The sequence below is a fragment of the Thunnus thynnus genome, chromosome 2, assembly GCF_963924715.1.
Source record: "Thunnus thynnus chromosome 2, fThuThy2.1, whole genome shotgun sequence".
Lineage (NCBI taxonomy): Eukaryota > Metazoa > Chordata > Actinopteri > Scombriformes > Scombridae > Thunnus > Thunnus thynnus.
The window spans coordinates 27,272,880-27,298,594 of NC_089518.1; the positions used below are offsets into that span (position 1 = coordinate 27,272,880).

The window sequence follows — 25,715 nt, forward strand, 5'->3', positions numbered from 1 at the left end:
GCAGGTAAAATTGCTTGTTAATATTCAGGTACGAAATGAACAAAATGTTGCTAATGTGTCAAGCAAGGTCTTAGGAAAGATTATCTCACAACAGATCAACTGAGAAACTGAATCAGATGTTTCTGCACCTCGCTTGTAACACAATCATTTCATTCATAATGAAACTAAAAGTGCTACAGTATTAATGACATAGAACACAAAACATAAGGGAAATAGTAAGAGTTATTTCACTGTTATGAGCAACAGTTAACTTCTTAGGAAAGAGTAAATATTGGGACAAAAATTTGATATAAAATTGCTTCCTTGAACTGGTATTGAGAGTATCTCAGTGTGTTCACATGCATGTTAACAACTCAGTCACAGTATGACCAAATGAATACTCTTATTGAGATTCTAAGTTCATTCCTAACTTCAGAAACAGCAGGTAACCAGAGGGTCTATGTAGTGGCTGTTCTGAAGGTTTTGGTCATATTTTGATGATTTTCCTCAGTCTTTTCTGAGCACTTTAAGGACTTTTGTTCATGCTGGCTCAAAAATTAAGGTTAAAAGTTGATATGACCAAAAGCTCCAGAACAAGTACTAAATATATCTTGTGGTGAGATTTTTTTTTTCTCAGCTGCAGTTTCAAAGGTCAAGAATGAACCTCAAGTCCTTAAAGTGCTCTGAAAAAAATGGACAAACACCCTCTACTAATGATGTTCCTGCATGTGATATTGCATGGTGTTCCAGGCACGCCCAATTGGTAGGAGACCCTGGGGCAGACCCAGTACACACTGGAGGGACTATATATCTCTTCTGGCCTGGAAATGCCCCCAGGAGGAGCTGGAGGGTGTTGCTGGGGTGAAGGATGTCTGGGTTTCCTTATTCTGTCTGATGCCACCACGACCTGGTCCCAGATAAGCGGCGGAAAATGGATGGATGGATGGATGGATGGATGGATGGATGCTATTAATGCAAATAGCATGCAACAATGTTATTTTAGTCAAATTAAGGTTAAAATCAGAGTAATTATAATATTGCTTGGCTACTTGTCAATCTTTTGAATTACAGTGCCATGAAAAGGTTACAATACACCCAATTCTGATTTCTTTCACTGCCTTGATTCTGCTCATGTGCCAAAAGTGTGCAAAGCAATATTTCTACACAGTTTCCTGTAGGCTACTGTACATCCTTTGGACATTAGCTCAACTGTCAAACAATCATATCAACTGGGAATACTGGAGAAATTGTGTTTCTGTGAACCTGTGAACCATGAAAGTGTTTTAAATGAGCTATTTCCTTTAATCGGGCTATCCACGGAGTAATGTGCAGTTCAAGAAATGTGGAAAATACTGACAGAAGGTTTAGCAGGTTGGTCAAATTTTTATTCAGTTAGTGTCCTATTATAGCACATACTTTCCGCTTGAGAACACAGCAATGAATATTTTAATAACCTGGCACACGTAAGAGACAATAGCACGCAAAGCAGATTGTTCATGACTACCTCTGTGCTATTGTTCACGTTTTATTAATTGCTCATCACTTGCTTGTCCAATGTGAGGGGTTGTTCCTCATAAAAGCAGACTGCTGCTATCTGTACAGTTTAGTCATCCTGTTGTGACTATTAGTTGTTCTACTCCTGATTGTCTCTCCTTTGACTTTTAAAAGTAGTGGTTATGACACAGGCATGCGGAAAATCATAGTAACACAGAGAACAGACAAATTAACATACTGTATACACACAAGCACACCAACCACAGTGATTCACACACGCAAAACCTTTATAAGCACTCATGAATATGCTCACAAACGCACACTATAATGTTTTGTCATTGGTTGGAGTCTCAGGCTGTGTCCTCACTAATGTGGATTAATTTTAAAAACGCTGTTTAAAGTTTAAAATGGGTCTATTCCCCACAAGCATTTTCAAATTATTACGGTTCATTGTCCTCGATGAGGTTTCAGCAACATCTTGTCCTCCTTTCATTTTGCTTTGCTATCAAAAAAATGAAATCTATTTATTAAGGAGAACAAATGGTTTCTGTGTGTGGGCTCCTGCTTTGTCATAACAGCATTTAAGACCAACGTCAATTCATTTTAGTGGAATTGTCAAACTTCTTATCGAGGCCGAGTGATAATAGTGCAATGGTTAACTTTGAAATGTAAATCTTGCACTGATGACCAGTTTCAAACTGCCTCGACACTGCTTGCCCTCTGAAGGAGTGGAGGGAATCTAAAGTGTCTAAATTGGAGCAAGTACCCAATTTTCTGTAACTCTGCTCTGTCAAATTGGAAGCATGCCAATAGAGCTTTCCTATCTGTATCCATTTTACCAGGAAACCAACAAGACACATCCAACGGTAACCTCTGCATGACCTGCAGGTAAGTGCTGAATCACTAAGATTCCAGCACCACCTATTTCATGATGCATAAATTAATTTTGCTACGACATTTTCCGGTGAGGCAGGGCAATCACTGTAGGAGGGAAAATCTATGTTGTGTTGCCTCTGACTCTGGTTACTTAATTTGTGTTTTTGCTTGCCTTATCAACAGGTGTTATCATAGATACGTATATCTCACTTTTAAAAAGCTCTGATTCCCCATCCACACAATAACATGAGACTCTGGATGGGGATTTACAAAAATCAGTTTTCAGTGATGGAAAACACCCGCTTAACATGGAAGGCCAGAGCAAGAAAAACAAAGTTTTCAAATTTACCCACTTTCATGTGGGCAGTGGAGACTGGATTCGATTGTTTGCTTCCTTCTGTGTATCCTAGAAGCCAGCAATCAGTGTCTCTCATTTGACGCTAAGCTCTGTCAAACTTGTAGGACCACAGCCACGTACTGAGGCAAGTCCATTAGATGCTTATTAAAGCTGTAAAAGCACAGTACCTCCCTAACTGGCTGCTCTGCAAAAATCAGTGCACTTTGAGTGTCTATGTTTGTGTTGTGTCCAGCCGAACTTAGTTTGCCTCATCACACACACCAGAGCATGCACGCAGCCTTGACAAGTACACGGAGAGACACAACTCACCAGACATAAATACACACACTCAGACACGCACTCTCTCCCCATCTCTCCCACTGGGACTCTGTGTGCTATGTTCTGCCGGATCTCAGTGTGAGTTTCGGTGTGTGAGTCTCTCTTTTTTTTTTTTTTTCTTCTTTTTTTTTTCCAGGCGGCCATCTCTGCTCAGCCTCGCCATCTGTTCTCCATGCTGTGGAACACGGCACTCCCTCCGGCTGCAGGCATTTTCACATGGTGGCAAAAATTGTCAATTGGAGTAAAAAAAGCACTCAGAAGTGGTTCAGCATGTAGCTTGGACTGTTTGTGGGACTGTTAAGACACTGATGAGTAATTTTCCAATTTTAGATTTTAGGTTTTAAAGGGGTTTACTCTTAGTCAACCATAAAAAAAACAGGAAAAGACAGACAGTGTTGATGTTTGTCTCTTTTCTTGGTGCATTACACTACCTTTGCATGTTTTTAGCATCTTCGAGGGTGGCAGCTGTAAGGAGGGTTCCTGTAGTCAAGTGAGTGGTGAATTCACACATTTTGCAAGGTGGAAGTGGGTATGATTTTGTTGTATGGTTGAGTGTGTATTTGTGTTTTTAAGTCTATAAATACAGCTTGTCACTTGCTGAGGTTAGACACAAACAGCGACAGAGTCTGCAATGACTCTGCAGACTAAGGGACAACTTTTCAAAACAGAAATTTTTGTTTGTTTACAACTTTTAAGGTCCAATAAGCAAAAAAGGCTGGTAATAAAAAGCATTTCAACTATGCATGTCACAGAATCTGAATCTCTCTCATATTATCTTTAGTTCAACCCATCCATTTACCACCATTTATCTGGATCTAGGATACAGTGGTAACTGGCTAACCAAGCTAGCCTGAACATCCTTCTCCGCAGACCGACATCCGGATCCTCCTGTGGGATCCCAAGGTGTTCCCCAGCCAGATGGGATTCCTCTAGTGTGTTCTGCTTCTCCCTCTGGATCTCCTTCCAGTTGGATTTCCAGAATATCTTCAAAATAAATCATTCAAGGAGAGCCCTGACAGCCCATTTTGGTCTGCTGTTTCCATGACCTCATTATTTTATCACAACCCAGAGTTCATGGCCATAGGTGTGGTGGTTGGTGGTTTGTAATGTAAATCAATATACTCTTCAGTCACTTCCTCACAAAGACAAGCTGGTAAAACACCTGCATCTGCCAACACCACAGCAATCCAACCACCTGTTTATCTTACCATCACTCCTGAACAAGACTCTGAGATACTTAAACTTGGTTGTTTGAGCCAGCCACTCGCTCCCAGCCTGAAGGAACTTATCCACCATTTTCCTGCCATGAGAACCATTGCCTCTGACTTGGAGGTGCTGATGCTCATTTCATCTTCTTCACATATGGCTGCGAACTGCCCTAATGCATTCCTGAGATCATTATCTAATGAAGTCAACAGAGCTCGGATGAGTTGCAATTCTGAGGTAACAAAACCAGAGACTCTTTCATCTGAAGAGTGTACTAAAAAAGAATTATTGTAGTATTAGGATATATTGTACTGTAAGTAAACAGACAGAATTGGTTTTCTGAGCTTGAAAATCTGTTAATGCCTGACTTTGTGTTACATTTTACAACTGTTCATACTTCATTTTGACATAAAACCAAACAAACCAGATCTAATCAGAAAAGTGAGCATAAAGCCAAAAAGTGGATCTGATGTGGATGGACTTACTAAATCTTCAAGGGAGGACAAGTCCTGGGAATGTGGGGACTACTCATGTCTGGATTCAAAGAAGGGAAGATAGGAAGTACACACGCACACACACACACACACACACAAGTAAGATAGATGTGTGAACAAGGACATATTCATGCACCCATCTACAAGCAGACACATGCATTCACTCACACACACACACACACACACACACACACACACACACACACACTCTAGAGGTCTGCTGTGCCTCCCAGAACTCCCATCTGTTGAACCAGCAGTCCAGGTTGGTCTTAATGAGAAATAATGAGCCTTCACTAAATAACAACAGCTTGGATGGATTTCACCTCCACTTCAGATTTTATTAGAATGGCATGGACACTAGTTCATTCCCCAAGTTACAAAATCCATTTGTTTAAACTCTACATGACATTTTGACATTTAATTTCCTTTTACTGCCTCTCTCTCTCTCAGATTACAAATTAATTTTAAAGATCAGTGACTGTTGACACATTTATAACATCTCATTGTCTATAACCATCTCACAGGGCAATCAAACATGAAGTTACACACTGAAAGGTATAGAAAAATGACTGAGAAATCTTGTTTGAGTACATTTTTTAATTAACAAAGGCATTACAGTAAACATCAGTTTTTCAAACCCCGTATCCTTAATGAAGATGTGAAGAAATTGGATTTATCACAACGACCTCAAGTTGTGAGCATAAAACTGAAATTAAAGGAGCTTAAAGGGGAAAGAAACTGCTGGTTTCAAATTTTGACGTTTAGCGTTATGGCATTACTAACCCTCTAACAGCCAGCATAGCTGTCAGCAAAACACTAACAATGTGTGTGTGTGTGTGTGTGTGTGTGTGTGTGTGTGTGTGGTTGTACAAAGAGCACCAGGCATCAAGTCAGGGAATCCAACTGGCCTTGCACGATTTCAAGCTGGAAGAAAGAGGAGAAAAGGTTGAGTGTTTGGGAAAAAAAAAAAAAAAGATGCACACAAAAGAAACACGCACACACACGGACACACAGAGAGGAAGAGAAAGTCAAAAAGAGAGAGTGAAAGAAAAAGAGGCAACTATTTGTATCAAAGAATGAAAAAGATGGGCAGGCAGATGGATTTTGTCAGGCTGTGTTTGACAGTCAACATGAAATGCAACACGGGAAGATACATATGCAATGTGACATACAAGTGGACACATACTGGCACACACACACACACACACACACACACACACACACACAAACACACACATATATAGAAGAAACAGACCTTGTTGTAGAACTCAAGCAGCTCCTGGTGGTTAAACTCAACAAAGACATTTTCCTGAACCTAGAAAGAGAGAGAGACAGAGAGAGGATTAAAAAGGGGTTAGAGATAAAATATAAGTGAAGGAAACAAGAAATCTAACAAATAAGAAAAATAAGTTCAGAGAAATAAAAGAACAACAGGGCAGAGGGGAAAAAAAGCAGCGATAAGAGCACATGCGTTAGAGTCATGACCACCGCTTCTTCAGCATTGCGTCTTGTGCTTTCTATAAAAACCTTCATTAATTATTGCTGCTCTCTGCCCAGTATGTACTATCTTCTAAGTCTTACCCATCAGAGGGTTTAAAAATACACTGAAGTCACTGTCCACCAGCCAACAGTGGGCAAACCCATCAGTCTCCATTCTGTTTTCTTTTTTAAAAAAGTTGGCTGCATCGTTTGTAGCCCCTTTGAAGCTAAATATGTACTAAAACTCAACATACTGTAGGGGTGAACAAGATATTGTTTCAGCACTGACATCAAAACATACATCCATGTGCAAAAGCATGAGGTATAATGGTACACCACATTAGATAAATCATTTTACTGTTTGATAAATAATGGAAAAACTGACTGATCCTACTTGTCTTGTCCATCTGATACAGTGGCTGAAGCCTTATATTTAATGGACAGACATGAGAGGGGCATCAGTCCTTTCATCTAACTCTCCACCAGGAAGGGAAATATGAGTATTTACCAAAATGTCAAACTACTCCTTAAAGCACACAAAGAAAAAGACAAGCTACTGTAGCAAGCATCTTGTTTGGATTTTTTTTTGTCTGACTGTAAAAAGTTGAAAATAACAAAGAAAACCATCAAAAATGAGGTTAGTACATATATCGATACAGAGAAAATATTACTTCTTTCTTTTTTCTTCTTTTCCTTCCTTCAAATTGGAGCTACAGAGGGTAAAAGCTCCCTATACTGTATCTGCTGAAATTATGTAACTTCTACAATTTAATAAAACACATTTCTTTTTTTTTCAGACTCAGAGAAGAGAGAGAACAGTTTCTATTATAAAGTCAGGAAGTGAATCAATATTAATATGATGATAGAACAAATGTAAGTTCAGAAACTTTTTTTTTTTTTTTTTGCAGTATAATGAATAAGGAAGCTTGTGAGGCTGGGTTATGTAATTAACACTGCTCTAATTTTTTTTTATAAGTTTGTAGGCCTGCAACTTAAGATTATTTTTATTGTTGATTAATCTACTGATCATTTTCTCAATTAATTGATTAATTGTTTGGTCTATAAAATGTCAGAAAATGGTGAAAAATGCCTGTTATTTCTTCAATCGGCTCATCGTTGCAGCTCTATAAGTTTGTTACACTATTATACTTATTTCTTTAACATTTATAAGCTCCATGACAAATGCTTTGACATCTTTTGAATAACAATTTATTATAAAATAATCTACTGTGTACTGTATTATTACATGCTTCATACATCATGACATGCCTCTTCTTGGGTTCACCTGGAAGGCTTTTGCTTCCTCTATCCTCTATCTCTCTCTGTTCTTTTAAGACAGCAGGATTGACAAACTATCGAGGGAAGTAGAAAAACCAAGAAACCAAGGGCAACCATCACTAGACTGCTATCATCATCATCACGCCATCAAAAATGAAGGCTGAACAATAATCCATCCCCATGAGCGGGTGTAATGGCGGAACACTTTATCAACACCCATCATTGAGAAAATAGCTGTAATATGTGAAATGCTTTTCTCGGTAGCGCTGAATGAAAAGGGCGGTCTTGTAGCCGACCAAAGTGCACTCGGTGCCGTCACACTGAATGTTGATAACAGCATCGAACTCTTGGCACAAAGTAGGAGGGCAGCAAGAAAGGAAGAAAGTAAGAAAGAAAGAAAGATTTTTTTTTTTTTTTTTTTAAAAAGAAAAATCTGTAGTGAAAGTCACTGTGAGTTGTCTGATTGCACACTCCACGTAAGAGCACTCCTCCCTGCAGTTTGGTGTTCAGAGACTAAATGGGGCTCCAGGGCTTGAAGCTAACTGGCTGGCTGGTTGGCTGGTTAGGTGGGTGGAGGGAGGCCATGTGTCACAGCAAATTAATGACAGAGATATTAATTAGAAGCAACGTTAAAAGTCGATAAAGGAGAGCACAGAGGGAAAATGTTATCTCCTATCAAAGCCCCCACTAGCAGCTCCGCAGCACATGGAGAATGTAGGACAGCCTTGAATTTAGCTACGGCAGAGGGAGCCCTACAAGGACAGCCTCTACACGACAGGTAATGAAACAACTTATTAAAGCGTTGTTACAGAGTAATCAACCGTGAAGACAAGATGCAAATCAAAATAGTCGTACAAGGTGATAAATCATTTCTAAGAGGTTGCTGTAAGGAAATGATTTGACTTGAAATAAAAATTGCATGCATTGGCATGCAGTTAAATTATTTCACCCTGTGCTTCCATCAGCCGTGTTCTGAGTTTTTTATTGATCTCCACTGTGGCAAACTCTAATATAATGAGGAGAAACCAGAGCTGCATAATCAGTTATTTGAGTTAATGGTCTTTGGTGTACTTGGGTCACAGTACAGCACCAGCCTAGTTGGAAAACAAGAAATAAACACCAGTCAGCCAAACAGAGCTGTCTCTATTACTGTCTGACAGAGGTGAGACAGGGGGTAACTGGAAATGCAGTGTGTGTGTGTGTGTGTGTGTTTGTGTGTGTGTGATGTCAATCAAAACTACACTACAATAAAGTGAACAAACCAGATAGTAACACTTCCTGTCTGTTACACAGGGGTTGAAGATGAAAGTGTGTGTGTTTGTGCTTACGTGAATGTGAGATTGACAGTGCGTTCTGACAAGAATTTCCAGGCTTTGCTGGGTGTGTGTGTGTGTGTGTGAGAGAGAGAGAGAAAGAAACAGTGTTTTGTCTTGTGTGTGTGTGTGTGTGTGTGTGTGTGTGTGTGTGTGTTTGGCCCATCCCATTGTTCCTAAGGGTTGAGATTTTGCCAGGCAGTAACCCAACAAGGCTCTGACAGATCTAGGCTAACACTAATGGGGATAGGATGCATCATCCTCATCATCACAGCCCTATACTTACCAGTTACACGCACACACACATATATGTACCACTTATCTGTCTCAGTGCCAAACTTCTGTTGTGTCAGGATATAGAAAACAGGCTTAACCCATGAAAATAATCATGAATTCACTTACATCTGGTGTTCCATATGCACTACTTGTTAGCATACATTATTACTTTATAGGCTACACACTAAGGGAGTTCCAACACACGAGAGAGCATAAACTAACAAGAGAAAAATAAACAGAAAAAAGAAATTAAAAATTTCTCCAATCTTCAATAACTGCTGAAATGTGGAACTACATATTCTGTTGCATAACAGCTTTCGAAAAAGTTGCTTGTATAATTCTCTTGATGAGCCAGCAAAGTCAGGGAGGGATAACTGTGAAGGAAGCTCAATAGGGATTACAGTAAAACTCAACTTGATGATACCATAATGTTAAGGAAATTCCTGTTTATTGCAAGCTGGTACATATGAAAAAGTGAAGGTTCTGCTATGTTCGAGGAGAAAACGTTTGCATTTTCACAACATTAGATATTCTTTTTGAATGGAGAGAGTACAGGTGTAACACCTGCTCCTCCAGAGTGTTGTTTGTAGCCTTAATATTGCAAAGCTAGTGAGTTTCTTCAGTTCTGTTTAAAGTGTGTCTTTTAAAACAGCCCCGAAAGTGTTTAGGAAGCCCAGTTTAACCGTTTTTTTCTGTTATGGAGGAAATAAATTCCTGACGAATGAAAACAAGTCAAAAGCATCTCCAGACGTCTTTATTGTGGAAACGGACCGATCTGTCAGAGACTGTCATGATGAGGAGCTCAAAAAGACTGAAAAATGCTAACAGCCAGAGAAAATCATTCTGACCGCTTCCAAGAGCCGAACAAAAGAGTCAGTCACTATGTGACTGAGCGAGTAAGTGACTGAGCTATACAAATATTGGATTTACATGATGCTTTAATGTAATGTTTGGTGTTGGAAAGTGTGGGGAGGAAGGGGGGATCTTTTATTTGGCCAACATGGTTTTCATAACTTTTGGCCACCATTCCTATTGGTAAAAATATTGAACCAAGTTCATTGCTAAGATCTGGGAATGCAGCAACATTGTTAAAAAGAAGTCTGACAGCATTAACTCTTATAATCCGTCTAAACTCTTGGCTTTTTAAACAAGTCTCATTGTGTTAGAGCTTGTGATTTTTGCCCCGTGGTATGTAGTTGTAGTGTTGTGAAATAATGGTCAAAACTATGAAAACAATACCCAAGTTGCAACATAATTAACCAGAATTTTCCTTTAAATAAATAGGTGCAGACCTGAACAAGTCTCCACTGCCTAAAGCTCGGAGATGTCATCTATATGAACAGCCTGCAACTGCTGCCTTGATTGTAAGAGGAGACCAATTTTATGATTTTAAACTTCGAGAGGTTTTTGAGTTCTTGGGTGAACCAAATGTACCCCGATTGATAAAAAAAGACACATTCCACAAGCGGTGCTTTTATCCCATCAAGTGGTTACTGGTGTCAGTAAAGTCAGTTTATATAAGACCACAGTGTACAGCACCGAGTAGCGGTATTCTCATACCACAAGGAGCCCATGTGAATGGGGCAGCGTGGACGCAAAGAGGCACTTTTCATCAATTATTTGCCTCAGTGCAATAAAGGACAGCTTGGATTTGAAACACTTCTCAAAGCAGTGATTTTTTTTTTTTTTTTTTTTTTCACTGAGTGCTTCACAGAAACTGAATTTCTTACTGCTCACTGATAAAAGCAAAGAAAGGCAGGAAATGGAGAGGGAGTACAAGATGACAAGGAAGAGACATTGACAAAAACAAAGAGGGGAGGAGAGAAATAGATATGACAGAAATGAGCGGCAAACGGAAAGCCGGAGAGGAGAGAAAAAGTGAAATGAAGAGACACAATGACAGAGAGAATGAGAGCTTAAGTAAGAAAAACATGTGATAACCCGAGAGAACTTTCATAGTAACAAACAACCAAAAGAATCGAAAACAACTATAAAGAACTCACTGACAGAAAGAATATGTCTTGTATCCAGAAATTTAACTTCCAACCTAATATAACAACAAAGCTGTCTATAAATTCAAGTAGAGAAAGAGAGAGAGATGACAACGCTGTCGGTCTCTGGGTGAAATTGTCTGCTGGGTGAAGCAATCGTAAAATATGCATGACATAGTCCGCACTTGACAGATATGAAGTGCAGCACATCTGGCTCAACTGTCTACAACAAGTGTCCGTCAATCTTTTGCAGTAAATTGTCGTTAAATGACACGTGTACTTTGGAGAATGTGAAAGTTTGTGTGTTTCTTTAGAAAGATAGTGTTTTGGCATAAGAAACTTTGCACAAGAGGCCAAAATACTGGATAACAATTAGCACTTTTTCTAAAATTGTACAAAATGTGCAGTTCATCCTTGTTTTATTAAAATGTATAAATATAAACGGGTTTGGGTGTGAAACCTCAGAATAAAAACCAAAGCGATATTCTGCTTCTCTGCCTCTTCCATACTGTACGACACCAGCACTGAATAAAATCAGCATCAAAAGGAAAGGTCACTGTAATTTCGCCAGCTGAAGTGCTTTGAAGAGAGAGGATACGGTACATTATGGGTCCTCTGTGACTTTGCTGCATTATGTGTCTTCCTGAGACTATGAGCTCTTTGACAGTTTGTCCAGTCGGAGCTCTCTGCAGCTGCCTGGTCTTTGACTTCTGCCTGACGGAGAGAAATCTTGACAGTGAAAGACAAAGAGATAGAAAGCACAGGAGGCTGAGCTGTCGGATTTTGGCAACCCTTTATCCCTCTAACTCTCAACACACATACACACACACACACATAAATATCACCATTTCCTTTCCTGACTGCCTTATTGTACATCACAAACACACACACACATAAGCACACACTCTTCTTTGTGTCTTTGGCTTCATTGCACATCTTGAACATTATTTATCATAAATGCATAAAAGAATTCCACAATCTCTACTGCTACACTATTAAGTTGCAGGTTAACACATCTTTACAAAAGCCTGATGAATGAGTGACTGCTGGTCTATCTGTATATCTGCTCTATCAACTTGTCTGCATGCTTGGCTGCTTCTCTGCTTGTCTGTCTGTCTGTTGGTCAGCTTATAGCAGCTACAGTATGTGTGTCCTCACTGTATGTCAGTTAGCGTACAATACACACATGTCCGTCAACCTGTCTGCCTGTCCTTCTCACTGTTGTTTTTTTTTTTTTTTTGTGCCAGCCTGCATTCACAAGCTTCCCTGGCTGTCTGAGCTGCATTCTGCCATCTTGCTGAGGGATGATCAGTGGGGAGTTTTTTTGTTGAGGGGGTGAAGAGGGTTGTCTGTCACTGGGCATGGACGGATGTGACAGCACAAAAAAATAACATGGAATGAAGACATTGGTTAATATTAATAGGTACAAATAGACATCTCATCATCACAAACATTTTTTTAATAAGAAGATAAAGTGAGATTACTTCTTCTTCATTTGTTTTTTAACTTGCTTTGTTTTTTTGTATGCATATTGAGCTAAGAACCACATATCTATATCTCTGACGCCAATAACATTGAAATTGCTTGATGTTTCATAACTTATTGAAACATTAAGCAAATTTGGGTGCACTTAACTTTTATATAAGAGCATGTTTGGTGTGCCTGCAGATGCGTCACTGTGTGCGTGCACGTTTGTTCAGCTGCATAGCTAAAAACAGATATTCTGACAAAGGCAGCTGTGCTGTCAAAACAAAGGCTTTTAATGTCTCAATAGAGAAAGAGCTTCAGTGCTACAGGTGTGCTGCTTCCTCTTTTATGCTGTGAGTGTTTCTGTCCATCTGTCTGTAGCTCATCAACACTGGTGAGGTTTGTCTCCTTTGAAGCCACCTGATTCACTGTAGGAGGAGGAGGAGCGTGGGAATTGGAGTCAGGTCAAAGGTGTCATACGAAGAGAGTAATGGATATCAAATTGGCCTGTGAGCACTAAATTGAGTTTAATTAAAAGTCTTTTACTCATTATGGCACAAAAATGCCATATATCATAAATCTAATATGTTCTCTAATTACATTTTTCAAACAAGCGAATGGCATAACAAGGCAATTACAGTACGGTGTATTGACCCCCAAAATGTTCAAAATGACATGATCCATTAGACTCAGCATTTCTCAAACTCAGGAATGATGCTGTGTATTCCCTTAGCTAGTTAGCGGGACAGGCTATTGTGTGTGTGTGTGTGTGTGTGTGTGTGTGTGTGTGTGTGTGTGTGTGTGTGTGTGTGTGTGTGTGTGTGTGTGTGTGTGTGTGTGTGTGTCTGTGTATAGTACAGACTATTAGCATGTCGACTGGATTTAGTGTGAACTGTGATTCATTTACACGTAAGTGGTCTGTGGTGGGTGTAATAAGACTTCAATAAGACTTACAGTCTCTGACACTAAACCTTTACATTGCTTTTTAAACTTTATTTGGATCTCGTGTTTTCTTGTTTCATGAATTACTGTGAAGGTTTCTCTAACAATACATACATACGTTCACATTTGGTGAAGACAAAGGTGTAGCCTCTAAAAGGTGTAGCATTACTCTGTTAAATATTGTCACTTTGAAGTTTCATTCTAACACAATTTTTTCAAAATCCTAATTATGATTGGTGTGAAGATTATGTGTATTCATTTACATAAGAGTCTATCATTCTTGTGTTTTTATTTCATTGTTAATTGAGAGGAAGAATATTAAAAACTCAATTTGCATTTTCAGTGTACTCACAGAAGTGTTGTAATTTACTTATTTGGTTTAACCACTTTCCCTTAACCTTTCTCAATTCCATTTATTCAGTTTCTGATTTCCCACAATTCCCAGAATGTTTTGCAACATCCCCAAGCACCAGGATTGAAATCCTGCCCTTTACTGCACAATCAAGATTTTGGAAACTGCATTGCTTTGTCATCTATGGAAGCTGCTAGAAGTAAAGAAATTGCCTTGCCAGTGGTGGATTTCCCCCATATGATTAGCAAAATGATGAGTGTGAAGTCTTTGACTTGAGTTGATTGTAGCTGTTGATTGCAGGAGATATTTCAACACAATGTCCCATCAACTACAGTCTGTTTGGTCACATATTGATTTATATGAGTATGAATAAATATACCACAAAAAATGCGCCCTGATGTTCAATGAACAGATTTCTCTTTTGATAAAAGTCCACAATATTCAACTCATCTTATGTGCCAGAATTATTTTTTAAAAAAAGCAGCCAGTAGCTTTGCACAAAACTGTGACACGCCAGTCAACAACAACAAAAAGAAATCAATACTTTGTAGTTGTTTTGTAGTATGTTGAATCTTCCCATGACCTTTTGAAAAACAGCCTGTAGGAGCCACATATGCATTGTGCATTGATGCTGAAAGGGTGGCGCAATGAACTTGGTATCCACATCCACAACTGTGCCCTGTAGCCATCACACAGTGACGGACATGGAACCTCAAAACGTCAGCCATTCACTAAAAGCCTGTCGACTACAACAAAACAGAGCTGTCAAACCCAAACACTAGAAACTGTCAATCAGCCCCGGTATTTATAACAGAAATGAGAACAAGTAGATATGTGCACACACATGCACGCCCACACGAACACACACAGACACAATTCTAGTCTCCGAAATAAATTTTAAAAGAAGAAGAGAAGACTTTTCCAACCTCTGTGAGAAGAAATGACATGATGGAAAACTCTTCCTGTACGGTAAGGGGCCTCCCAAACGACATGCATAAGAGCCAACATGTCACTCAGTCTTTCTAATATCCTGATTAGTCAAAACACCTGGAACTTTATTGTCCTAGAACATCACATCACTCTGAATATTTCATCCCTCTCAACTATTTCTTCCTTTTTTTTTTTTTCGACGGCCCTTTTGATACTGCTCTCGTTCTATCTAAACTCTAAAAACCTTGGGGAGTAAATAATAGCATAGAAGAGTGGAGTGCATGCTGCTACGCCAGGGGAGACAGTGGGAATTTTGACAACAATCAAAAGAAAAACAAGGCAGGCAAAACAATAAACAAACTGGGGCTTTTGTATTGTTTTGTGTGGAGAGAGGCGATAGGACGAGGCAGCGGGTTCCAGGCCTGACAGGATGAATTCCTGAAAACACACCAGGACGTACACACACCTCTAACTACCCCACACACAGACATACGAAAGGCTCCACACATTCTGTACACTCATGGGCATGTATATACACAAGCATGCAAGCGTACATACAGAGACTCACACTAACGTGATGGTAAACAACACACACTCGGTCACCAAAATACAAATATGCCCACACAGACACACACACACAATGCTGCCTGTCTGTGACCTCCCCCCTGTCACACACTTCATGCTGTTTCACAATCACTGCCCTCAGGCTGCGCAAGTGAGAGGGGATGTCTTTCTCTGTCTCCTTCCCGTTGAGGTGATTCTACCTCCCTGTCCCTCCCTCATCTTCCTCTCCGTCTCTCGCTGGCAAGATGCATCACGCTTTCTTGATGTATTCCTTTTCTTTATCTCTCTCTGTAACTTCGCCTCAGCTACTGTCTCCTCTTGCATTAAGCGACGCCTTGTTATAAACAGCCCATCAGTGAGCTGTCCATCCGTAGCCCAGCTGTGGACCGACATTTATTAAGAGTCGGTTCTGCCCGCAGTCTCCGTGCCTCTCTCTGTATCCCTGCATGAATACAGAGAACCAATTAGAGGAGGAACAGGGCATATGTCTACATGCTTGGAGAGGCTAGGCCACAAACACAAACAAACACCAAAACAGAGACAGAAGGCGGAAGGATGGAGGGCGGAGGATGGAGGAAGGAGAAAGATAGGAGATGAGTTTGAAAACATCACTCAGCTACTGAAAAAGAAAGCTCCTTTGAGCTTCAACACAATATTAACATGAAATTTTCAGTGAAATGGGAACACTTCCTACTGTGCTAAATGGGCGCTGTAACAAAGGCAGAAGACAATAAGTGTGTTGTGAATAAAATAGACATAACAAACTTGCAAAATAAACACTCAGCACCTTATTCAAGTCATTAAACACTCTGGGATACAGTGCACAGTCAAATTATGTAGCAAACTCTCATTCAGCAATGATGAGTCTTGACATTTATGAGCAGCAGGAGGTAGCTACCAGGGCTAAACAAATAACATCCCCCTGTGTTTGGCTGAATAGAACAACAGCTATTTTGCCTATTGGTTTTGTCTCACATGGATGAGGTCACCTGTGTCCTGTCTGTTCAGTTGGAGCGTGCATGCTTATTAGTTATTTGTTTGTATGTGTGTGCCGTCAATCCACCCCCACCAATTAGAATCCACCACATCCTGTGTTGTGGTTAGAGACAATGGGAACATGACTAGGTTTCAGCCGGAGCGTACTGCTCCCGCATCCGCCTCTTGAATCTTGACATGTTGTGAAGTAGGACACGGCACAACGTGAACACGAGTGGCACTTATTGAAAACGCTGATCTACATCTGAGGGATTCTGTTTATATATTAATCACAGAGAGGAGAAAGGATGACAGTGACAGGCAGAAAGACAGAAGAGAAGCCACTTTCAGACAGGAAATCTGGGACATTACTGGGTTCATTTATCTGTTAAAGTAGTACGTTTTGTTTGGCTTTCATACATAGGCCTCTGGTCTGGAAAAGTTCCATGTTTACTCAAGACTGTTACTAAGAAAACCACAATGTTTGCATGGTATGTAAGATCTGGCACACAAGACTAGATAATACATGAAGTTTATTGCAGGTAAAAGTTGAGAGATTGTTTACTACAATATGCCACTCAGCTGTCAAGTTATCTTGCTTTTGACAAGTCTCCGTTATCAGCATTCGACAAATTTCCAGCAATTTTTACAAATGTCTTGCAAAAGTCTCCCTTGACAGCCATATTAAATCACGGTCACATGACGTTTCCGTTCTCTGCACTTGGCTCCGAAAAAGGATGCGGTGACATTTGTGATGCGGGTAATAAATAAATATTGATCAGAGAGATAACAAACTGTCAACAGTGTATGAGAGTGATGCTACAGTTTGTAGTCTGGTAGAGTGATAATTTACTTAAAATGGGGATTCAAGATTCAAGAAACTTTATTGTCTGTCACATAAGACAAAGGTAGAGAAACAGTAAAATATCACAGTAAAATATGTCACGAATGCTAACATCAATACTGTAAAAACACAATTCAGGTGTGAATATATCTGTATGTTCCTCGTGTGATTCATTTCAGGCAGAAATGGCTGAGCGGATGACATTTTAAAGGTGTTCCTCTTTGCAAGTGAAACCTTACAGCTACGGTCAGGCGGCGGTAGCTGGAAGAAGTGGTGGAAGGGATGAAACACACGAGAATAATAACTTCTCTATTTCCAAACACAGTGCAGCAGCATTTCTATTGGCCGAACTCTGACCTGCGAATCTGCCAGAGTCGGCCGGATATCACACTGAAACAGGAAACGGACACTTGAAACCAAAAGAAGCGAATATTCAGTGACTGGAAATGTCATGTGACCTTCAGTCTTCAAAAATGTCAAGGCGCAACATTGTGAAAGTGTTACTTACTGCTTATGTAATACATTAAAAAAAAAATTATCTTGCAAATATAATGCTTTTTCTTTACACTACATATATATTATGTACAAACACAGAAATTAAAGTAAAATGTTATTAGTTCCTATGTTGCTAAAGCAGCGCTTACAAAAAATGACTCTGGGTTTGTGGTAATGACCGGACACTTTGCCCATCAAAGTATCTGATAAGGGATCTTTTAATAAAGTCCCTACACACCAATAGTCCACCCACACAGGTGTTTTCACTTCTCCTGTTAGTTTTGTTGAATAGGTCAAAGCAGTTGCACATGCCTGGGTCAAGACCTTTGAATCCGCCCACTCCACCAAGTTGAGTTGACTGAAATGGAGTATAATTGTAACGAGTTGACAGTTCTGCCTGATATCAGGCAAGTCATGTGCACAATCTCAATTGGATAGGTGCTGGATACAAAAATCTATTAGATTAGTGGTTTAATTTGTTAAATAAGCTTTGTTGCAACCATTGTTTAGTTCATAGACTTCAGTGATGTCAGATATTTTCCAGTATAGCTCCAGCCAACTTCAACTTAACTAGAGGTCTAATCAGCCAGAGTGATTAAAAACACCTGCGTGGGTGGATGTGCAGGTCTTTTAACACTGATAAGAGCAACGCTTTCCACTCAGCACTTCACCAGGCTGAAGAAAAGGTACAATGGGCAAAAAGGCTCAAACATGTTAACAGTTCATGTACCAATTATTGACGGCACACACGTAATGTGCTTGACTTTCAATAGGAATCAACACAGACTTAATTGAAAACATTATACAAAATACCCTGAAACAACACACACAATAAATAAATAAATACATAAATAAATACATTTAAAGAAGTAATTAATTAAATATAATTAATAAAAACACAAACAAAAATAATAAGTAAAATGAACAAAAACATTCAAAGTAATATATGGAAACTAGGCCTCTATCATTGGAGATATTTTATACGGTAGGAGAGAAGCCACAGATGTAACTAATACCACTAATTATATCCATGCAAATGAGCCTAAATTTAATGCAGCCATCGTTAATATTATTCATTACACCTGTGCATTTCCTGCTATGACATGTCATAATGTCTGCATTTAAAATGAGCCATTTACAGATTATACTGCATGTATGAAAGGGGCTACCTAGAGAGGCAGACAGGCAGCAACAGTGGTGCTGAGTGTGAGAGAACAGAGTGGCCTCTGCTGGGGGTCATTTGTCAGGTCATTAGGTTTCCCAGTTAATGAAATAAAAGAATAATAAAGAATCTCTCTGTACTGTCCAACACAGAGACTGGTTGTTTCTGTGTGGATTGTCCTCTTTCACCCACCGCTTCCCACCCCGCGCACACACAAATACACCCACACACATATGAGCGTTTTCTTTCTCTCTGTGTCTATCTCTTACTTGTACACACTCACACTCGCACACACACACACACACAGCTGACTGTCACTAGGTGGGCATGGGTGGGATTTTCACACGCCTCGTTCCCCAGAGCCCATTCAGTACAGTACGCAGCATGGCAGCAGGACATACACACAAAGCCGGGGATTGTCTGCACCCAGTGGGCCACTCACTGAACTAGAATGACAGAAACACACAGAGGCACCGATGCAGACACATGCACAGGCTGCGTACAGGCGTGCCTCGACACGCACATACATACACAAGCATACACATGCACGCACACACACTAACACACTAACAGCATTCAGGGCCTTTTTTTCTGAGAAGCAGAGCTACAGAGCCAACCTTTTGTCTTCTTGAGGCCCATAAACTGAACAAACACATGGATGGACAAAGTCACTCTCTGATTAACTAACTCCTTAACTAACCAACTAACAGACTTACATTGATTTACGGTGATTTACTAACTCACAACTTCAATCTTGGGTAAGCTCAGGCACACATAGTGCTCTGGGGTAAATGCAGATACATCTTGTTCTACTCAACTAAATCAGTTATTGGTCTACTATAAATATTACTTTCATCAACCCAAAATCAAGCTTTTTCTGAGTCAAATGCAGTTTGACACTTTGATGGCCCTCCTGCAGAGTCATGAAGGGATTTTTGTGGCGTTTTGAGCCTTTAATTTATAAAACAGTAGCCGAGGCCTCTCGGAGACTCATCAGAAATAAACATTTGAATGCCACTACTGTTGCCCTAATAATATATTCTGTTTTGCTTATTTTATTAGCATGGCAGTAATAAAAACTCTCTCTCTCTCTCTCTCCCAAACAGGAATGTAGACAATGGATAAATAGCCAGAGAGGCAAAGCAGTTAAAGTTCTTAATTAGTTATTTTACTGTAATTCAGTTTTTAGGAGTGTTATGGTACAGTTTGATTTGTGTAGAATGTTGTAGGACCACGCTACTTCTTTTTTTTTTTAAACCCTTTTTCTCCAAAGCACATTCACGGTCTCGTTCTTTCTCAGTCTGTCTCACTGTCTTCCTCTTTTTCACTCAGGTCCTCTGTCAACCAACACTAGTAGTTCAGTCTTGTAACACGTAGCTTTTGTCAGGTACCTTCTCTTCTATCCTCACTATGTGTGTAGGTGCACAGCTATGCAGCCAACTAAAACACACTTTCCAGTAAAGATTGACGACAACAGTTGCTCTTTGAAGGCTGGAAGAGTAAAAGTGTGAAAACAGTATTGGACAACAACCTAAATGGTAGTGATTACAAATCCAAACAGATACCATACACATGAGTGACAAGAGAATATATTTTTAAAATGAATTTGTAGATAATGGATTCACAAAAGTATAGACTAGCTATATTAGTTATTAGTTGGTTACATTGTCTCTAACCCTAACCCTAGAAAGTATCACCAGTGAAAGATCAACATTTATTGCCCATAGTAAGTACAACGCAGTAATTACAGTAATCTAGTAAACATTCACATAATCCCTCCCTCCTTCACAAATTCACTCCTGCCTATATAATAGACACTCAATGCTTTACTCAATAGTGAGCAGCTAGCACTACTGTCAATGGCATATATACTATATTCTGCTAACAATCCCACAATGCCATGTGTTGCCTTTTATGGATGTGAAAACTGCTGTTATGCAACTGTACAGCTGACAGTGATGTCCCAAAATGATGACAGCTAGTAAGTGTCCGAAATCTCAATTTGCTGTTCACTATTGTGTGTCTATTATAAAGGGAGTCATGAATGAGTGAATGAGGGAATGATTGCGGACACAGCCACACACTCACAGTTCAGACACTCAAATAAAATGGTGGAGGGTAAATATAGAGCACTATATACTGTAGGGAGTGATTTCAGACACTGACATAGACACAGTAAAACTAAAAAGAGCAAAAAGCCCAACAGTAAAATAACAGTTATTTAGTATGTTGTATTAGTGATATACACTCACAGGAACACCTGTGTGGACCCAAGGAAGACTAGCTGTGCTTTAGGGCACAACTAATGGGGATCCTAACAAATAAACAAATAAACCTGTGCAATCTAATGCAATCCAATACAACAGCTCTGCCATGAATTCCACTTTTACAAAGCTTAACATTTTCAGTTTTTGTTGACATTGTCAGAAAGGTGATAATTCTACATTATGTTTATTATTGAGGTCGTAGTTGGTGGTGGTCGTCTACTAAAGTGCATTACATTGAAAAATGTTCCTAATATTTTGTCCACCCTATCAAAATGCCACCTACTATGACTTTAACAGTAAGCATAAAGTAGAATTATCACCTTTCTGATAATGTCAGCAGTAAGTAGTAAGTGCTAAGTATTTTCAGGTGATTATACTCTAATTAAAACATACTTGATGAATATTATATTCCATTTCTGCCAAGTCGGTCCTGCTGGATGTCGCTAAATACTACACACTGCACCTTTAAAGGTGATGATTGAAGTCAACAAGGTTAAAAATTAGGTGATAAAACACTACTGAATAAAAGTTCCTTTGTTCCTTGTTTTAACACCAAAGCTACAATATAAGAAAGAGTACCAGCACTGCTCACCAGACCAGATCTCAGGACTGTTGAACTCCAGCTACCCCTTGAGTAAATACTGAACTTGGGAAGACCACCTTCAACTAGTACATTGCACTGTATAAATGAAATACAGATGATTTTTAAAACTTGGATGTCTCATTTCACTGACCAATTTTAAACTTTTAACCTGAAGTCTATTTAGTGATGTCTGTGATTGTTTCTGATGCTGAATGTGTTTTTGATTGTCTGGCTGTGTGTTGCATGTCTAGTCCTTTTGTTATGCCTGGCTTGGCTTGTGTTTATTCTCTCTGCTGTATGCAGGTCTCTTGCAAAACAGATGTTGATCTCAATGAGACTACCTGATTAAATAAAGCCTTTATTTATATATATTAGCAACATTTTGATCAACTACAGGTTTTCCTTTGCCTGAGGAAGACCTTTAGTTGGTCAAAACGGCACTAATGAATTCCAGTGATATTATTGACATTTTAACTTAACACCAAAGTTACCATCTAACACAAATGATGTAGAAAAAGTTAATGGCATTATCACTTGTTCTAGATTTTTGTGTGAGCACTTAAATGAAAAGCAGAATATCCCTCAATTGAGCAATTCCTTAAATGAGTCAAAGCTGTAGCATGTGGGTGGAAAAGTTCAATGTGGATTTGAAACCAAGATAAATACAAGCTAAAAGAGCCATTTATCGGTTAGAGATGAGGCTACGGGTTTCCACTGGTCTCTATCTAACAGCATACTAAACAAACCACCAAAGTCAGAAAGAAAAACACAAGCCTTTGAATATGTTGTTATTCAGGGTGAGTGTCAAACTACAATTTGGGATAAATCTGGCTCACACCTTGCAGGGTGCGTGCATTCGAACACAGCATGGTAACATCTGTGCTCATCAGTGTTCTCCGTGAGCTAACAGACGATGACTGTGACTACTGCACCACCACCACATCCTCCATACTAGCCTCTCAATGCTTAGCAGCCCCAACCTTAATGAAAAACAATTCCGAGAAAGCATGGATCTCATAAACATGCACATGCACATGCACGCACACAACCAAATTTCATGAGGTTAAAGCCACCGGAGTGCTTTCTGTGACACTTCTGAACTTCCATGACAAATGTTCTATGGCCAATTCATCTCCTCCTCCTCTGTACCCTGGTCCCTCCAACTTCTCTCTAGCGAGGTAGAGCCACATTATTATTCAACCACATGGGAATCTCTCCCTCCCTTCCCGGGGGAAATATGACAGCTCTTCAACCCCTATATCCTCCTCTCTCCCCACTGTGGTCAGTGTTGAATAGAAACAGACTGGTTCTGATCAGCCCTCTAGTCGACACGGCTGCAATGCATCATCTGCCATATGCTGCGGTTGCTGGTTGCTCCATGGCCCTACAGTCTATAAGCCTAAACCAATATAGGAGGACGAGTAAGTGCTTCTCTTATACATTGTATGCACTGCCATCGCCTCATGTCAATAACTATTTCTAGTGCCTCAAGATTATCACAGAAATCATTGATTCAAGCTTTCATTTTACCTTAAGGGGGGACGTATCATGCATATGTCTATATTTATATTCTGGGGCTCTACTGGTATATCTTTGCATGATTTACAGTTCAAAAACTCTATTTATCTCATATTGGTCCTGGTATGAAGCCCCTCAATTCAGCCTCTGTCTGAAAGACAGGCTATTTTAGCTCTTATCTCTTTAAGGCCCCCTCTCAATGAGCCCACTCTGTGCTGTTGGCAGCTCGGAAGTCTATGTAAACAAATAGTAATAATAGGATTTCACTTCTTTTTCTTGTTCTTTACATGAAATGGAAACTTCTCAAATATATCTGTACACGTTTGAGCCTGAATCCCATCCAAAATATGACAATGTGAACAACCCATTGAACACTGTAGCAACAAAGGCTACCAACAAACAGCCGTTTGTAGGCATACTCAAACAGTCTGATGTCATCATGAGGAGGAAGTAGAGGTAACATTGCAAATGAAGCTTTCAAAGCAGGTTAAAGCCTGAGCTTTTTACTTGCAGGGAGCATTTCTACATGTGTTCTGCTTTGACTGTGTTTAATATAGACATCTGACATCATAACAGTATAAAAATGACAGAAGATCACAAATTTATACAAAAAAAAAAACACACAGTCTGTTTTCAAAAAGTATAGTTTGTTAGTTTATTTTGGCATATTTTTATTTGGTCATTGGTCTCTACAAATAACTGTTCTTAGATCCAACTTTATGTATCAGCCAGGTTCTACAACAGATCCAAACAGCATCGCCCAAAGCTGAGCCAAAGGCAGCGAGACGAGACTGTCACACACCATGCCATGTACAAAACAGTTTGTAAATTTTTAATAAGTGAATGTGGGGCACTTTCTTCATCTTTTAGAGGACTCAGATACTTATTGATGTTTGACATCAAAAACGTCCCAAACCACTGTATATATATAATACATATATTCTGCGCTTTCCATTGCAGAACATTTGAATCCTGTGCCTGACACATACAATATACTTCAGCAAAATTCACCTTTTGAAGCGCAGTGCATGATGCATAACTGATAACTACTCATAATAAAAAGAAAAATACATGCAGGAGTCTTTTTAGATTTCTGATTAAACCTCTCCATATGGGGTACAGGAAAGAACTGGTGCAAGCCATTTAAGCTTTGCCTACATCAAACCAGTCCCCCAACCACCTCAGCTTGACAATCTTAATCTGACAAACTGGTGCGGTTCATGACTATTCATTGATGTATGAACTTAAAAACTTGTAACAAAAGCCTCCAGAGAGTCTTTAAATCCAAGCACACCCTTAAAGACTCATCAGAGACAAGGCTCAGACATCTTTTCATCATCTTGAGAGGAATCCTGAGGTTTCAACCCCTGTAGTGAATTTGTGTAATGTGAGCTGCAGATTGCAGGGGGAAAAAAAATGATACACTATCCTACCTTCCTCTAAACCTCCCACTTTTACTTCACATTTTAACTTCCCTCTCACTTGTTTCTTCCAAAAAAATTGGCACCTTTTAAGCCCATACCAGTGTATTTTCCTCCTTCATGCTGTTTTATTACTGTGGTGCTTAAACTATTGGCAAAAGCTGAGCATCAGCACAGTAAGTAGACAATGGGGAAAGGAAGGAAAATATGGGAGAACAAATTGAGAGAAGGGGACAAAGAGGGAAGCCTAAAGATGAGCAATTTCATTTCAAAAGTGAAGCAAGCGAGAGACGTTAATCCATTTCATAGTCACCCACCACACCACCCTTCATATGTGGTCTGTGGGAGTGGCAGGGGCTGGGCTGGCCTAGATACATGCAAAATGAATAAAGCTATAATATCCTTTGATATGAGTCTTTGAAACGTGTTCAGCTCCAAGCAGCATCTGTTCCTACTTTTAATCTGGTTAGGGTGTTTCTCTAAATAAAGCCAAGTATTACAGTGATCAGCAGGCATTATGGATAGGAGGATGTGACATGATCAATGGCATGCACTAATTTTGCGGAAAATAATGCCAATAATCCCTGTTAATTCAATTTCTCAGCATACATATTTAACTCGGTCAGACTAGGAGAAATACTGTATAAAGCAGCACCTGACAAACAACCTACAACATAATCACAATAAATCTGATTAATAATAAAGCAACTGACTTGGATTTATATCTGAGCAAGAAGGGGTTTGATTTTTGGCTCATACTGTGCTCACTAGCTCCAACAATCTGTCCTGTGTGGCCTATTTAGCCCAACCAACATCCAGCATCTGAAAACGACCAGACCTCAAAGTGTGTGAAGTCTCTCCCCGTGCTCGTCATTACCATGTTTGTTTATCTACTGCTCGCTCCCTCAGAGGAACACCCAGCCTTGTTAAGGAGGGAGAAGAAAGCTTTAAAAGTGGAAATAAGGCATACATTTCAGTCCAGTCCCAGGACGACGTACGATACCAAGCTATTTCCATAATGGTAGCTTAACAGGAGCTAGCCAACAGAGCGAGGGGCACGTCGCCCTCATTAAGGCACTCGCTCAGGAACAGATTAGCGCTTCATTAACATACAGAGAGAAGCAGGGGAAATT

At 39.7% G+C, this 25,715-nt stretch overlaps 1 protein-coding gene across 3 annotated transcripts in view; it reads right to left on the bottom strand.

The window, feature by feature from the left end:
* Positions 1 to 5,038: 5,038 nt before the first annotated feature.
* Positions 5,039 to 25,715, bottom strand: part of commd10 (COMM domain containing 10) — a 58,126-nt gene continuing 37,449 nt past the window's right edge. For 2 of the 3 annotated variants that reach the window (XM_067613578.1, XM_067613595.1), the window contains 2 exons: positions 5,981 to 6,040; positions 5,039 to 5,649 (listed from right to left, as the gene is read on the bottom strand). In XM_067613578.1, the coding sequence (XP_067469679.1) occupies positions 5,611 to 5,649; positions 5,981 to 6,040 (99 nt within the window). In that variant the 3' untranslated portion in view covers positions 5,039 to 5,610. Of the gene's footprint in view, positions 5,650 to 5,980; positions 6,041 to 13,289; positions 15,760 to 25,715 lie in introns of those variants that run through there. The other variant, XM_067613586.1, reaches the window with a different exon arrangement.